We start from the raw sequence: 16,976 nt of genomic DNA on the forward strand, positions 1-16,976 counted from the left end.
ATATATATATTTTAAGATTTTATTTATTTATCTGACAGAGAGAGGGAGAGAGAGCACAAGCTGAGGGAGCAGCAGGCAGAGGGAGAGGGAGAAGCAGACTCCCCACTGAGCAAGGAGCCCGATTTGGGACTCGATCCCTGGACCTTGAGACCAGGACCTGAGCCAAAGGCAGATTCTCAACCGACTGAGTCATGCAGGTGCCCCTGAAAGTGCTTTATACTTTAGCACCTCAAATAGTACTTTCCCTGCTTCAAGAACAAGGGGCTCTGCATTTTCCTTTCTCACTGGCTCCTGTAAATCCCAGAGCCAGCCCTGCCCCCCCACTGCTATGTAGTTAACATCGACCAAGGGCCACGATATGCCAGACATGCTGTTAAGCGTCCCACACAGATAATGACCCTTAATGGCCTGGGTCGCTCCTATCCCCAAAAAGTAAGACGTCATCCACACGGCAGTTACTGTCACAAGGACTACGAGGGAGCCGGTCCACACGAGAAGGGCTTGTTGAGCACCTGCTCTGTGGCCAGAAGGCGCCCATCTCGTTTTGCAGAGCGCTAGGATCGGGGGTACAAAGATAAGCACAAAACAAACACAGAGGAGGGGAGCCAACGGAGACAGGGGGCAAAGTGGCTGCTTGCCATCACACAGCCCGTCCATCAGAGTCACGATCTGAACCCGGCCCGGAACCCAATCTCATGAGCCCCTGGGGCAGGCTGCCTCGATGATGATGCTGTCCCCGTGTGCGTGCGTGGCAGATGCTTAATAATTGCGTTTATTACATCCCAGATTTAAAGATCCAGCGCTGAGCTAGAACTGAGTTTACTGCCTTCATTGTGGGGTGTCCGATTGTGAATTCACTATCTGTTTAAATAGTTTGCCTGTCCCTGACATGTTACTCTCTGAAAGGGGCTTTCTCTGGCTCTCTCTGTTTCTCTCTCTCTCTCTCTCTCTGCAGCCTTGGCTTTGTTTCATGATGAGGATCACACTCTGTAATTCTATGTTTGTTTGTAGGACTCTGTGTTCAATTGCAGTGAGCCTAGAGTGGGGGCGGGGACACGGTTCCTCCCCAGTTTAAGCCCAGGGCTATATATAGCCTGGTGCTCAGCAAGTAGTTGATCGAAATGGGCGCTTGGGTGAGCACATTAATGAATAAAGCCACAATAATTATTAGTTCGCTTTTCTCCTGCGTGTTTTCCCAAGAACACTGAATAGTATTTGCCGTGTTTCTCTTTTTGCATTGGCTGTTAGGAAGCTCAAAGCCACATCTGTGAAGCCATCACAGCAAGCCTGTAAATCCACCTGAATATTTATTTCTGATCTTAAATGTACACATTGATGTACTCACTCTTACTGTCCCTCTTCTTTTGTTATTTTTTTAAATTTCCCATATATCACTGCAATTTTTTAATTTTTTAATTTTTTATATTTTTTAAAGATTTTGTATATTTATTTGACAAAGAGAAAGATCACAAGTAGGTAGAGAGGCAGGCAGAGAGAGAGGGAGAAGCAGGCTCCCTGCTGAGCAGAGAGCCCGATGAGGGGCTCGATCCTAGGACCCTGGGATCATGACCTAGGCTGAAGGCAGTGGTTTAACCCACTGAGTCACCCAGGTGCCCCTCTTTTGCTATTTTTAACTGATGCTCCCATCTTGTATTACATATGTCCTTGTGAGACACTTTAATAAATATCCCTGCTGAAATTCAGTAAATCCAGCAGGCTGTCTTGAATTTCTAGCCTGCAGAGAAAAAGAATGTCCTTTTCCATGCCATCCTCGGTCTTCAGAACATTAAGTCACCCTTAGATTACCTGCTTTCCCGTGTCCAAAGCCCACTGGGAGGGATGTTTCTGTGCCTGGGGCCGGTGCGGTGGGTGAGATGCTCGTTCCTTCCAACAAGGTGGTGGGACAGTGGAGGTGGTGTTCTAGAAGAAATGAAGGTAAAAGGCAGACAGAACTGCAAAACCTTACAGAACGTGTTTTCCCAGCTCTGGCCATGGCCCGTGGTTACCGGGGAAGGGAATCAGCAACCCAGGTCAACCCGAGCAGGTACAGGGGGTGGGGGTGGGGGGGACCTGGCCAGGATGCTTGGAGTGCCAGGCAGGCCTTAGTGTGGGAGAAGTCAGGTGCTGGGTTCTGATTGGAGAGGCAAGAATAGCGCCTGCAGCCAGGAAGAGAACCTGCTTCTGTGGGAGGATCCCTGGGGAGGAGGGCCTCACCCAGACGAGTGTTTGCCCTGCTCTGTGTGCTCAGCCAGCAGGCTCCGGAGGAGGAAGCAAAGGGCAGGGAGCCGGGCCCAGTTGCCTGCCTAGCTCTGGGCTGCACCAGCTGGAGACAAGGCACCCTGAGCAGGAGCAGCTCCGGGGGACTCCAGGGGACTGCAGACACTCCCGCCAGGGGCTCGACAGGTAACAGCTTCCAGATTAGGCTTGTTTGTGGTCAGCAGCGAAATCTAGACGCCAGGCATCTGAGGATTGGGTTCAATCCCAGCTCTGCCACTGATTGACTGTGTGGCCTTGGGTGTGTGTGAGCCTCAGTTTTGCCGTCTGTGAAATGGATCCAAAGATAGCCGTACCAAATGGGTCATAGAAAGATTGTATGACCACGTAGGTGGTGTCAGGTGTGAAGCAACAGAAAAAGCTCCAGTTTGCTTGGAACGATGGAGAGCCATTTCAAGTGTAAGACCTGGGGTAAGAAATCAGCAGACAAAGGGGTATGCTATGGGATTTGGGGACCATTGTCAGGATAAGAGTCCCCCATAGGAAAGCTGACTCTGAGTCTCTGCCAAGGGGCATGGTCTGAGGATGTGGAGGAGAAGGGAAGAAGGACTCCTTGTGTGAATCTGGTTCTTTACATAAATTGTCTTATTTAACATTCAAAGCCGTCCTTCGAGGCGGGTGCTGGGTTCAAATCCCAGCGGCAGGACTCCAGAAGTTGGCATTGCCCTCTGAAACTCCTTCCTGCCTTGAAGCACCGAGGTGATGAGAGGGTCGGTGTCTGGGGCCAGATGCCTCGGGCTGGTGGGCGTCCTGGCGCGGGTTACTCCTCCTCCCTGGACTTCCTTTCCTCTAGTGTTGAGATCCAAGCAGACACTGTGCACTGATCAATGCTGGCTTTTGTTTCTATTGTCATCATCACCTCTGCCTGACAATTCGGGAGAGGAGGCAGGGCCAGTGGGGAGAACTTCCAGGTCTCCCTGGTTTCCCAGAATGGAGCTGAGACCCGGTCCATTTGGGATTCGAGTGAAGGGAGTGAGGCACGCACAGGTGTGCAGAATTTAAAAGACACCAAGAAACTCAGTCATCCAGATAAACTATATATATATATATATATATATATATATAAATTTGGGGGGAGAGTAGGGGCAGAAAGAGAGGGAGAAAGAATCTTGAGCAGGAACCTGACACAGGGCTCAATCTCACCACCCTGAGATCATGAGCGGAGCTGAAATCAATAATTGGTTGCTTAACCAACTGAGCCACCCGGGTGCTCCAAGATAAATTATATTTTAAAGCAATATTTAAAAAATAAAATTAATGCCAAAACATCCACAAGGAACAAAATAACGGGTTAAGTAAAGACAGGTTCAGTAACAGCATTACTGTGTTTTTTTGTGTGCTGTGTTAAATGCTGTGTTAAATGCTGTGTTAAATGCTGTGTTAAAAATATAATCTTTGTCTCGAAGGCTTGAGTTTCCCGGCTCCCCCTTAAATTTTGCACAGGGGGTAAGTGCCTGATGCACCCACCATCCACGGTGGTGGGGGTGGGAGGCGCTGCTGAGACACCGCTGGCTTCAGGCCTGGGGTGTATTTGTCCTGCTTTGCCCCCAAAGTAGCCGAGAGAGGAGTGTGCTAAAGTCCTTTTCTATTTAAGGGGGCGTAAGGGATGCAAGGCCGCGTCCCCAGTCATGGAGAACTCTTTTCAGGTTTCTGAACTCAGGAACGGTTGGTTGTCTTTTTACCAAGAAGTCCTGTGCTTCTGGGGAGCCAACGGCCCATCGGGACCCATCCTGGCCGGTCTCCTCCGTCCTGCTGGGGGGACACGTGCTGACGGCCGCACTGTCGGCAGCTCCCCTTACCGTTGCCCAGCACTGGGTATAGTTATGGATGTGACAGCCTGACGCACCGGAGCCAGGATGGACCCCTGCTCTGCCTCCTTAGGGCTTTCTGATCTGGGGCGGGGTAGGCGGAGGAGGTGGGAGTTACTCTTGTTTATACACTTAATCACCAACGTCCATTAAAGAAAGCAGGACCAGCCCTGCACCTGTCCTCGCCGGGTGTGCACTCTGGAGGCGACGGGAATGCCTCCCTGCGCCTCCGTTTCCTTATCTGTGTAATGGTGGAACCATGGGGTGCTCTAAGGAAAAACGGAGACAATGAAAGTAAAAGTTCCTGGTCCCAGGGCCAGGACTAGGATGAAGCAAGCAAGGCACCGGGGGGCAAAATCCAGGGCTGGGGAAGGGGCTGCTCATTTCCAAGTGTGGATTGTGCACTTGGAAAGAGAATGGCTGTTTGCATTCCGTACCTGGGGGCCTCTCTGGCCCCGCCTGGCTCGGAGGGAGCCTTCAGATAATGCTACCCGCTCGCTGCATGATTAGCTGGAAGACGCTGGGTGACACGAAGAGTAAGAGAGGAAGCTCTAAGTCTTCTAGGCACATCCACCTTCTATACGCACGTAACTTGAGCGTTCCCATAGCAAGATACCAACTACCGAATGTTCCTGAAACACCCCATGTGATTCTGATAAGCGGACCTCTTCTCCTGGGCCCACATGGTCCATTCTACGGCACAGGACTTGGGGAGCACAGCGAAGGATGGATTTCAGTCCTCATGTGCCCCCTTGTGCAGGAGGCAACCTGTACCACTGTACTGTACGTTGGAGACCCTCAGAGCGTCTACCGCTCCCAGCGCTGTGCTGGGGAACGCAAGGAGACGCAGGGTCATGGGACCTGGCAGAGCAGGTTTGGTCTCTTTACTCATTTGATCTTGCCTTTGGAGTCGGGGGGCAGAGAGCTTGCTCTGCTGGGTGCGCCAGATGGCTCTGTTGGCACGGCCCTCAACTGGGCGGTGGGGAGGACCCACGGTTGCCTACATTCCATGGCGTTGATCTAAGGTGTTTCTGCTTACTTGGTGACTAATCCTGTCACCACTGTTTGAGAACCTCCCCTTCCCACTGGACAGTCCTTTAGCTCCTTGCTGGAAGGCAGCTTTCAGAAATGCTTTCTCCGGGGCAGCTTGTCCCGTGTTTAGGGTTGACTCTGATCCCTGGAGGGGAGCTTACAGTTAACCTCTCACTGCAAGGAGGTGTGACCTAAACACCAACCACTTGTGTGAAAGAGGAGGGAGGAGTTCGAGGACCCCTTCCAGGCTGACTAATTCGCCCGGGGAACACACCACAGAGCTAACGGGATCGTAACATTCGTAAGAGAAATAAATAGCATTAGGAAGGACTCACGTTTTCTCACCTGACTACTGCCAAGCCCTTGTGCTAAATCTTTGCCCAAAGATTGCGGATGACCCTTCGGTTACGCGTCCCTCCGCAGGTGTGCACTGACTGTAGATCAGACCACACTCCTTGACTGGGTGTGATTTTCATTTCTTATTACACAGACAGCTCTGCAATTTTTATATTCTACAGCGTATCACATTACATAGAAACATTTAATAAAATAAGAGCATAACATACACGGCAGAGGACACAGTAGACGGTAAGAAGGAAAAAGTGAAGAGTTTGAGCTGCAGAAGCAGGCTGCCAAGGGTTAAAGTCCGAGTTACCCAGTTACCGGCAGATAACCTGTATTCGTCAGCTTGTGCCGTTGTAACAAAAACACCGTAGGCTTGGTGACTTCAACAACAGATACGTATTTTCTGACAGCTCTGGAAGCCGGAAGTCCATGATGAAGGTCGTGGCCGACTCTGATCCTGGTGGAGCCTCTTTTCCTGCCTCTCTCGCTCTGCTGTCCTCTCGCTGTGGCCTCACATGGCAGAGAATGAGCAAGCTCTCTCGGTGTCCCCTCTTCCAAAGACGCTAATCCTCTGAGATCGGGGCCCCACCCCGCTAACCTCCTCTAACCTTACTGACTTCCTTAGGGACCCTGTCTCCGGACACAGCGGCAGTTAGGGCTTCATCGTGCGAATCTGGAGGGAGAAGCAGGTCCGTCCATAGCACAATCTTAGGCGAGGAGCGTCGGCTTCCTGCAGCAGGATTGGCGTCTGTAAGATGGGACCATATAAACGCGTGCCTCGTGGGGCTCTTGGGAGGACGTGATACACCCATATAAGACAGCACTTGGGGCAGGGTCCAGCACAGAGAGCGGGCACTGTAGAGATACGAGCTATTATGATTCTGAAGGCACAGCACATTTGATGGGGCCCCTGTTATAATGGCTAATCGTCAGTCCTTCTCTGCTGTACGTGAACCAACCGCGGGACTGAACACGGTGCAGACTGCACTCCGGCTATCTTCACATGCGAGCGGTGAGGACGAACCTGCTGCCAACTTTCCTCCACCCCTCACCCCTACAGAATGGGGGCCGAAGCTATGCCCACAGCTGGTGTGAGTCAGGACAGAGGGCTACTCTGTTTCACCACCAGGGACTAGACCCCCAGCAGCTCCTCAGAAACGTAGGTCAGTAGGGGACACGGGGCCATAAGTGCGAGGAGAAAACTACCAAGTCCAGCCCCTAGAGCCAGATCCCTCTACTTCCACGCTGGTCGCGTGGGGGCAGGTCATTCTCTGCTGGGGCTGTCCTGTGCCCTGCACGAGGGTCAGCAGCATCTCTGGTCTCTGCTCCCTGGGCACCAGCAGCAGCCCCCCAGCCCTGAGTTGTGACCCTCAGAAATGTCTCCTAGAGGACAATAAGGTCCTTGCTTGGAAGAGTGGAGCTGGCTGGAGCTACGGTGCGCCGCACACCCATTCTCGGGGAAGGGCAGCTGGAGGCCCAGGTTCTCCAGCATTTGCAGGCTGACAGCACAAAGGACCACAAAGATGGCCCTGGCAAGACTGGGGGGCATTTCAGATGCCTGAGCGGACGGTGATTATGGGGCCCGAAGACAGAGGCCCTTCCTCCATCTGAGAATCCGTGTTCTGTGCGTCAGGTTAGGCAACATCTGGGGGAGATTCCCTGGCCCAGGGGAAGCTTCCGCACCCTGAAGTGTCTGAAACAGCGGCCCTGACTGTCACAGAGATCACTTGGAGATCTTGAAAACGTCCTGGTGCCACGGGCTCCAGCCTGGAAAATCTGAGGGATCGGGTCCAGCTGGGGACCAGGCACGGGGATTTAAGTCCACCCCTCCCGTGTCTCCTGCACCCACTGATTGTGGCCTCAAGGACACAGCAGAGGTGGAGAACTAAAAGGACTTTCTCTATCCCAACGACCCCTTGCAAAGACTGACCCTACGTTCTCAAAATGCTAAGGGCTCCAACTTGAGTCCAATTTCAAAAACAAAACGCCCCACCATATGGCCTGGCTGGTGTTTAATGTCAGAATAGGTCATTAAAAACAAAACAACTCACACCACTGGTTCACGAAAGAAAGGGCATTACCTTCAAATGTGTTTTTGGTTTTTTTCCTTTTTTGTTGTTTTTGTTTTGTTTTGTTTCCCAAATAAAAACTGGTTCTTTCACATGAATACAGCTTTCTTGATGGAAAAACTCCTGATATGATTAATTTTTCACATTTTTTGGACACCGGAGAAAACCCCAGCCCAGAAAGGAATTTTTGTCTGAACCATCTTGAGCCTCAGTTTTGCTATCCATTAAGTGGGGGTAAAGAGGCCTCGCCTCCCAGAGTCCTTGAGCTGGGTTATAGGGAGCTCAGCTCATCCTACTTTCCCCGTGGTGGTGGTGGGGAGGGGGGTGTGCTTTCCCGGTTTTCGCATGAAAGTCCTGTGCCCCCGGACACCTTCTTTCCCAGGACGTCCTGGGCGGATGCTCACCATCATGGTACTCTCTGTGTGTGCCCGGTTATGAGACTGCCCTGTGCCTTTACGAAAAATACAGATCCAGGGCTCCAACCCGACTTTTTGGTGAGAGAATGTTGAGAATCAGAGATGGTCCCGGGTTCCTTAGCTGATTCCCACGATCAGGGAGCTTTGAGGGAAGCTGCCTGCAAATCCGCGTGGATGTAATGGTGATAACTGTAACCATGGCTTCCACGGGCGCGGCGGCCACGGTGAGCCACGTTCTCTTCCCCACACCTCGCATAGAATAACTCATTCAATTCTTGCAACAACCTCTTAAGGTGAGTCCTAGTGTCATCCCCATTTTTAAAATTTTTTTTAAAGATTTTATTTATTTGAGAGAGTGAACGTAAGTGGGGAGGAGGGGTAGAGGGAGAGGGAGAAAGCAGACCCTCCACTTAGCAGGAAGCCCAATGCTTCATCCCAGAACCCTAAGATCATAACCTGAACTGAAGGCAGACGCTTGATGGACTGAGCCACCCAGGTACCCCTGATATCCCCATTTTACAGAAGACGAAGCTGAGGCCCATCGAGCCTCAGTAACTTGCTCTGGATCACTCACATCTTTATCCTATGTGGTACGTGGCTCTTTACCTAGAGCGTTCAGCACTGGGCTGGCAGAGGGCTGGCTCTCCCTACACATCAGATGTGATTATCATGATTGTTTTATTAGCTGTACTATTTTTTTTCAAGATTTATTGATTGATTGATTTGACAGAGAGAGAGTGAACAGAAGGAACACAAGCAGGGGGAGTGAGAGAGGGAGAAGCAGGCTCCCTGCTGGTCTTGATCCCAGACCGTGGATCATGACCTGAGCTGAAGGCAGAGGTTTAACCCACTGAGCCACCCAGGCACCCCTAGCTGTTCTGTCTTTAGGGCAGGGGAGGACTTGCCATGCTCGAGCCAGCTTTTAACAGACGACGTAATTGCTAAATGTGAAATTGTTCCCCTTGCCCTCCCAAAAGTCTGACCTCCCCTTGGAGACGGACTGTATTCATTTCTGCTGATACTGACGATGGCCAATAGGTGGCAGGAACCTTTTGTGTTTGTCCCTGTAAATCCTCTTTACAAAATCTGAAGGAAGAGCGGGAACAATTTCACAACACCTCTGTTGTGACTGTGGGTGGGAAGCAGTATTATCTAAACCCAGGTTCTCCCTGCCAAAGACGGCGAACGCACTGTCCTTATTTCCATCCACTTGCCCTGAATTTGCGAAGAGCCTACTTCAAATGTTACTTCAAATGCGCAACTATCAGGAAAAGGGAGCCCCAGCTCCTTGGGAGGAAACCTTCTCCTGCCTACTCACATCATGACCTCAGACATTTTTTGCAAGTGGCCCCCAGATTGGACTGAATCTGCACTGAATAAGAAGAACTTGAAAATTTTGCCAACCCCTTGGTGACTCAATTGTAATTTTGTTAAAAGCTGGACTCAGGTGCGGACATAATCTGCGCGTCTATCCTTGTGCGTGGCTTTGGTCAAGGCATCTCACCCACTGACCTCAGTTTCCTTGTCCGTAAAATTGGAATAATGATATGACTGCCTTACTGGTTTGCTCCAAGGAGTCAACGAGTTTATTATAAGTAAAGCCCTTTGAATCGCTGCTCAGCACATGGTAATCACTCACCAATTTTGTTGTTGTTGTTGCTCTTCTGTCGTGCCTGTGGTTGTTAGAGGTGTCATCTTAGTTTTTACACACAGCGGGTTCAAATCCTGGTCAGCCTAACTACCGCCAACACTTTGTCTCTCGGCTCCCTGAACCCCTTTCTTTGCGAACTAGGTATATATCACTCAGAGTGATCTCCAGCAGCGATTGATAAACATTCTGGAAAAGGCTAGATAGTGAATATCGTAGGCTTTATAGACCGTGTAATCTCTGCTGGGACTATGCAACTCTGCCTTCGTGGCGTGAAAACAGCCCCCGGTTGACAAGCCGCGAACTGAGTGGGCGTGGCCGTCTCTGGATAGAATCCACGGATAGATACGGAAATTTGGAGCGCGTGTAAGCTTCCTGTGTCGCAATCCGTGGTTCTTCCTCTGATTTTTTTTTCCAACCATTTATAAATGTACAGCCTGTTCTTAGCTCTCCGGCCACACTGGACTAGGCAGTGGACTGGGTTTGGCCCACAGCTGTTGCTCACCCACCCCAGTCTTGAGGATTCAATGTGATGTGCACGGTGTCCCGTTTATAGATGGAAGTGGTGGTCTCTTGTAACTACGCATGGCATGGGTTTTGTAAGTAGGAAGCCTTGCAAATTCACTAAGGTCCTGTATGTGTTAGCAGGTGCTCAGATATTGTTATCGATCAAATTCCCCCAAGAGAGCATTTCGTGAGACCTATAACCCTGTTTTGGCCTCTGAAGTTTCCGATAACTCAGTGTGTCTATTACGAGGGCATGAAACCTCATACCCTGTGGGCCAGAACTCCGTGGGAGTCCTTAGAGATGCATGGGTGGCTTTCAACCAGAAATCAAAAGTGCTGGCTTGTATTCTGAAAGCTCCCAGAGCTGATGAGTCCCGCCGTTCCCCCAACATACATTATTTGTGTGTGTGAAAAAGAAACTTTTAGGTCTCAAGGCAACAGGTCTCTGGGATGTCTGAAAGAGCCCTGCTTCTGAGACCAGGCATCCTCTGGGTCAAACCCTCACTCTGCATTTCCCGGATGTCTCTCCTGGGTGAGTTTTGGGAACCTAATTCCCTCCTCTCGAAGGGGAGGTAGTAATAGGCAGAACATTCCAGGGATCAGGAGCCCAAGCAGCCTGTTTGAATCTTGCCTCTGCCATCACTACGGGGATGACCTTTGGAAAGTGATTCGGCCTCAGGGTCCTCATATTTAGAACGAGGTGACGGCAACACCCGTTTCACAGGGGTGCTGTGGGGCTCAGGAAACCGACTCCGGGAGCGTGCTTGGGGACTCAGTGCTGGGACTGCGGACGTGCTACATAATTGTTGACTTTGATCATTATTATTAAAACAAGGCTCTCGAGAGGCTCAGTAACGATGCGGGCACATGCCTAGCTGCGGGAGGGGAGTAGGGTAAGCTATCAATGATCACCCCCTCCTCCCATCCCTAACGGATCATTAGACCTGATAAATGGAAACGCCGCATTGAGAACAGAAGAGCCAACCGCAGGGAAAGAGACAGTCACGGACTCATGATGCTCACAGCGTATCGGGGAAGGGACGCAGAAGCTAAATGTTCTGTTTTGCCTTCCCAGTCTACACTCATTGTTCCTTCAACCCAGAACCATCCATCCTACCTACCTACCCCTAGCCCGGCCCCTGTTATATCACGGATTTACTTAGGCTCACTGCATGAAATCCTATGTGTTTGGTTTAACTAGCACTTAGATATCACTTCTACCAAGCCAGACGTTGTTCTTACCACTTTCCTTACCACACTACACAAACATTCATCACTGAGCCCGTGTAGCAGGCCTGTGAGGCCCAGAGAGCCTCATTAACTTGCGCAAAGACACACAGCAAGAAGAAGCAAAGGGAGGGGTCAAGGCCAGGTTGTCTTGCCCAGGCTCTGTGCTCCTAACCACTGTACCATGCTGAGTTGAACTATCAAAAATGACCTTAGCCGATGGACTTACTACCTACCCACCAGACTTTATTACCAACCCACCCCACTTTAGCTCTATATTTAATTATAAATATATCATTACAAGTACCTCTAAGTGCTATGAAAAACAAAAGCAAACAAACAAAAAGCCAGTGCCACGAGGAGTTTTAACAAGGGGTCTTTAGTTGGACAATCAGAGAATACTAAAAATTATAAATATTATTTTAATTATCTACCTTCTAACATTTCCTTGATACGATAGCTGTGCTGGGCTAAAAGAAAAAAAAATAAAGTTATCTACACTGAATATGTTTTTCATGATGAAAACGATTTCCTCCCAGCAGCTGAAAACTGGGGTTGCATTGGACTTAAACTTTACTGAATATAGGAGTCCCAAACCTTTCCTCATCCCCCAAAATAAATAGGAGCAATTGAGCTAACTTGGGCTTGCGGTCATACACCCACAATAACCGGCCCATTCATGACACTTAGCTTCATAGGCAGGAATAAGATTCTTGTTTTAATTCTTCCCTCTCTTTCTCCATTTTTCTCCGATGCAGGAACAATGGGTAACCAAATGAGTGTCCCGCAAAGAGCTGAAGACCAAGAGAACGAACTGGAGGCAGAAGCTAACAAGGTAGTGTAGTTAGGGTCACGGGGTCATTCGCGACTGACCAGCAGCTAGATTTGGGGGTGACCGCAGAGTGAATGGCCTGTTCGGTGCTCAGCTCACAGACATTACTGACGACGTGCTGCTGTTCCCAGGGATTCCTCCGTTGTAGTCAAAGCTCCAGCATCCAACCAGGAGCTTGCTAAAGATGCAGGCTCCAAGGCCTCGCCTAAGACTTCCCGAATCCCAAATTACAAGGCTGGGAGTCTATGCAATCTGCGTCTTCAGGGACCTGCCAGGTGCGTCATATGGGGCCAGTTTGGTCCCGACCACCAAGTGGTTCTCAGCTGTGGATGACTTTGCCTGCCATCCCTCACCCCACCTACCCCGCTCCACCAGGGGCACGTGGCAGTGTCTGGAGACATTTTGGATTGTCACAGCTCAGGGCTCCTGATCTAGCGGGTAGAGTCCAGAGATGCTGCTAAGCAGTGCACAGGGCAGCCTCCAGAACAGGGCATGGTCTGGCCTCCAACGTCAGTGGTGTTGAGGATGGGAAACCCCAGGTTTGGGCCAGCAGCTCACAGCCTTGGCTCCACATCGGGATCCCTGGCCTGAATAGCACCATAGACCAGTTAGACCAGAATGAGCGTGGCAGTGAGGGCAGGCAGCGGTGTCTTCAGTGCAGCGGGCGGGGGGTTCTACCGGTTTAGGATCCCTTCTTTCAGGAGACTGCGCTGGAGGGCTGAGGCCAGGGACACCCCAGCGCCGCTCCTTAGATCTCCTACCACCGAGTTGCGAGAGCCTACACTTCTGCAATCCATTCCATTAAAGACTGGGAGCCCCGTCCGTGATCATGCAAGCCCCCGCAGGAGGTTTACAACCACCTATGAACTAATGTCGACCGTATCCATGGAGAATTCCTGCCCAGAATAGAAGGCTGGGTTTGAAGAAATGGGCTCAAAACTCCGGTGCCTGCAGAGTGGGTGTCCAGCCTGAGTGCTGAGTCCGTCGTCTGGGAAGCTTTGCAGACAGACTCCCGCTGCCTGGTCCCACCTGAGACAGCAGCGGAGACGCAGCCTGGAGGGTGGGGTGGCTCGGGCTTCAGCAGTCCTTCAAGCTCCCAAGTGACTCCTCATCTGGGAGCCTCTGGCCTCCAGGGCTTGTCGGGGGCAGTGACAGAAGGGAGGGAAGCGGGCGGCAGTTACCTTCAGGGGACCGGAGACCAAGGGTCCACCGGCAAATGGTGGGCTCTGGATGACAGAAACCAACCAGATGTTCCCAGTCCGGTTTGTCATTAGCGGTTGGAAAACAGGGTTCATGAACCCTCCTGCTTTTTAAACACCGGCAATTGATTCCCAAAGACTTGAAAATAAAAACTCTGTGAGCCAAAGAAATCAAATTGGCACACCAAGGACTGCCCCAAAAGGGATGCGGGTCATGAGCTCGGGACCAAACAGTCTCACAGGTTAGAAGAGTCCTTGTCGTGATTTCTTGGGAGGGTTAATGATAGATGCAAGAAGGCAGGCTTATTTTAAACCCTTAAGACCATTATAAAAACCTAAAAAGAAGAAATGTTTTCTGTGTCCCTCCCACAAGGCTCCCGCCTTCAGGAGTGCCATCAGACTGTGGTTTTCTCTCTGGGCGTTTATTCACACTACCCTACCGATGCTATTCACAAAATACGACATGGTGTGCAGGGTACTTAGCACATAATCAATATCCAATTAGTGTCAGCTATTGGTGGTATCATTTAGATGGCCTTGTTACTAAAATAGCATTATGTAAGACATTTTCTCTGTGGAACATTTTTCTTTCTGTGTGAATATGTATATACGTACATACGCGCATATATATATATATATATATATATATATATATATATGCATGCTTCTTAAATTTCTGCAGCAAATGTCAAGAATAGAAACAATCAGGGCAGGAAATTGGAACAAAGGTTCCAACAGTGAGGAGGGAGGGGGAGGGTGTGGAGCAGAAGGAAAGCCACGGTGAATTTCCTGTATTTGACAAGTTTGTTGACCAAGGGCTGGGCTGAGGACAACGCCGTGTTTTCAGGAGGGTGGCCTGTGATTAACCTCCCAGGACTCGGGGATTGGCATGTCCAATTCTCTCTCTCCACTGATGAGACGAGCGTCCCTGTCAGCGGGGCGTCTCACTGCGCCATGGGGTCCATCCTGCCTGTGTTCGTGGGGCTCCCTGAGATGAATGGTTTCCTCAGTTCCCTGAGGCATGATGGGAAGCTGGGTAGTTTCCAGAAACACAGCCTTTAAGTTTAATTTGGTGATGCACCCTGTGGCCTTGAGGTTCTTCCCTGAGTTCTGCTTTTCCCCAAACACCTGACTACGAACTGCCGCATATTCTGTTGCAGGGGGCGCCTGAGTGTGAGTGTGGTCCAAACGGGACGCCAGTGATGATATCGACCTGTGACATTCCATGCTATGACGAAGGTCAGTGCCACGCTGGGGAAGTGGGCTGCTCCTCGGGGGGCGGGGAAGGGTCTGCCGATCCCGTGTGTGGTGAAAAGAGAACACAAGGCTCGAAGCCACAGGCTCGCTTTGAAAACGTTGGTGTTAGTGTCCTGGGGCCACTGGGACAGTGTCACAAACGGGGCGGCTTACACAGCAGCAATGTGTTGTCTCACAGTGCTGGAGGCCACAGATCTTTTCTTTGGACTATATTCAGCTGTATTAAAAAGGAAAACCACAGACACAGAAATGAAGGTACAGACCAGGAGCCAGTGGGGCAGTGGGTAGGTAGGAGAGAAAAGCACCTTCTGGGCTCTTCTGAGCACCGCAAGCAGGAACCTGTTCTTTGCCTCTGTCCGAGCTCCCAGGAGGTGTTCCGTGGCTTCCAGATGCTGTCCTCTCTGTGCATGTTCCGTGGCTTCCAGATGCTGTCCTCTCTGTGCATGTTCCGTGGCTTCCAGATGCTGTCCTCTCTGTGCATGTTCCGTGGCTTCCAGATGCTGTCCTCTCTGTGCATGTTCCGTGGCTTCCAGATGCTGTCCTCTCTGTGCATGTTCCGTGGCTTCCAGATGCTGTCCTCTCTGTGCATGTTCCGTGGCTTCCAGATGCTGTCCTCTCTGTGCATGTCTGTCTGCGTGTCACATGTCCCTTCTATAAGGACATAGTCATATTGGGTTGGTGTCCATCCTAACTGACCTCATCCTAACGTGGTCATTGGCAAAGACCCTGTTTCCAAATGAAGTCACAGGCACTGGGGGTTACAGTTCAACTCTGAGCAGCACCCGTTGCTTCTGAGTTGTAACCGCTGGAAGACGGCGAGATCTCCAGCAGGTAAGACAAAAGCAAAAGAATGAAACACTAAGAGGTTGGCATTTGGAGTTGGACAGACTGAGGTTAAAGTCCCTGCTCTGCGGGGTGCCTGGGTAGCTCAGGCGGTTAAGCGTCTGCCTTCTGCGAAGGTCATGATCTCAGGGTCTGGGATGGAGCCACATGCCGGGCTCCCTGCTCACACAATTCCCGAGAGGATTAAAGGAGCCTGTCTATCAAACATCTACACATTACCCAGCACTCAGGAACTCCACAGAAACTGGTGAAGTAGACAAGGAAACAGAATCTTCCGTACACAAGGCCAGTTTTAAAATGGGATGATACTCTTATCTATTTCGTTTTGTCCTGCATTAGAAGACTATAAATTCAGTGCATCAAAAGTGGCTAAGTTCTACTTTGCAGAGGACATGTATATAAACTTCTATAGGAAGAAGAAGTGGTCAGGGATAACTCTGGAATCCACCTGCTGGCTTTCCACCTACCAGCTGTGTGTCCTTAAGCAAGTTACTTAAGCTCTCTGGACCTCATTCTCCTTGTCTGTAAAGTGGGATAACAATAGTACCTACAACATAAGTATCAGATTTTTTTTTTAAGATTTTATTGATTTATTTGACAGACAGAGATCACAAATAGGCAGAGAGAGAGGGGGGAGGAAGCAGGCTCCCCACCAAGCAGAGAGCCCAATGTGGGGCTCAATCCCAGGACCCTGGGATCTGACCTGAGCCAAAGGCAGAGGCTTTAACCCACTGAGCCACCCAGGCGCCCCATAAGTATCAGATTTAATAAAACACCTATTTCAGTGCCTGCCATGTAGTAAGTGCTCCATGTATCAGCTGTCATTATTCTTTTATGATTACGGTTGCTGTCATTTGCATGTAATTTTCTGGGTTTCAGTTTCTTCTTCTGAGCAATGAGGAAATGAGTCCTATTATTGGTTCTAGAGGTTTTAGAACGCCTAACGTTAGGGGAAAACTCCTTTCTTTATATTCTACTACACACACCACACTGGACACCAAATGTGTGGGCTTTCCATACCAAGCAATTCTGTGATGCTTCTGGGTGTCCTCCATCTCAATGGAGTTCTGACTCTGTCGACCTAAAGGTAACATCAGCCCCCACAGGCTGAAGCCTCAGTCCCTGAAGACTGCTTCCCGCTTTTACAGGCGGTGGGTGCTCTGCTTACCTGCACAAATCAGAGATCCCAGGAGCCCCAGTCTGGTTCAGTCATTTGCTAGATTAGCTCACAGACCTCGGGAGAACAGCTGACTCACTAGATGGCCAGTTCATTATAAAAGGATACAACTCAGCCACAGCCAGAGGGAAGGGAGGCATAGGGCAGTGTAGGAGGGCTTCTTGGGGGTGGGGGACAAGTGGATACCAAGCTTCCATGGCCCAGCCTGGCACCCCACCGTCCCTGCAGCCAGCTCTCTGAATCCTGTACTGTAGGGATTTTTGTGCATGCTCTATTACACAGGCATGATTGATTAAGTCATTGGCCATCGGTGATGGAACTCAATATCCAGCCACTCTCACC

General features: G+C 50.4%; 1 protein-coding gene across 9 annotated transcripts in view; it reads left to right on the plus strand.

Moving 5' to 3' along the window:
- The first annotated feature begins 2,283 nt into the window (after positions 1 to 2,283).
- The window catches only part of BCAS1 (brain enriched myelin associated protein 1), a 93,723-nt gene continuing 79,030 nt past the window's right edge, over positions 2,284 to 16,976 (plus strand). For 3 of the 9 annotated variants that reach the window (XM_044262802.1, XM_044262806.1, XM_044262807.1), the window contains exons 1-3: positions 2,287 to 2,403; positions 12,085 to 12,161; positions 14,518 to 14,596. In XM_044262802.1, coding sequence (XP_044118737.1) covers positions 12,090 to 12,161; positions 14,518 to 14,596 — 151 coding nt within the window. In that variant the 5' untranslated portion in view covers positions 2,287 to 2,403; positions 12,085 to 12,089. Of the gene's footprint in view, positions 2,404 to 12,084; positions 12,162 to 14,517; positions 14,597 to 16,976 lie in introns of all 9 variants that reach the window. The other 6 variants (XM_044262801.1, XM_044262803.1, XM_044262804.1 and 3 more) reach the window with 4 other exon arrangements.

Source organism: Neovison vison, chromosome 8 (assembly GCF_020171115.1).
Source record: "Neovison vison isolate M4711 chromosome 8, ASM_NN_V1, whole genome shotgun sequence".
Taxonomy (NCBI): Eukaryota; Metazoa; Chordata; class Mammalia; order Carnivora; family Mustelidae; genus Neogale; species Neogale vison.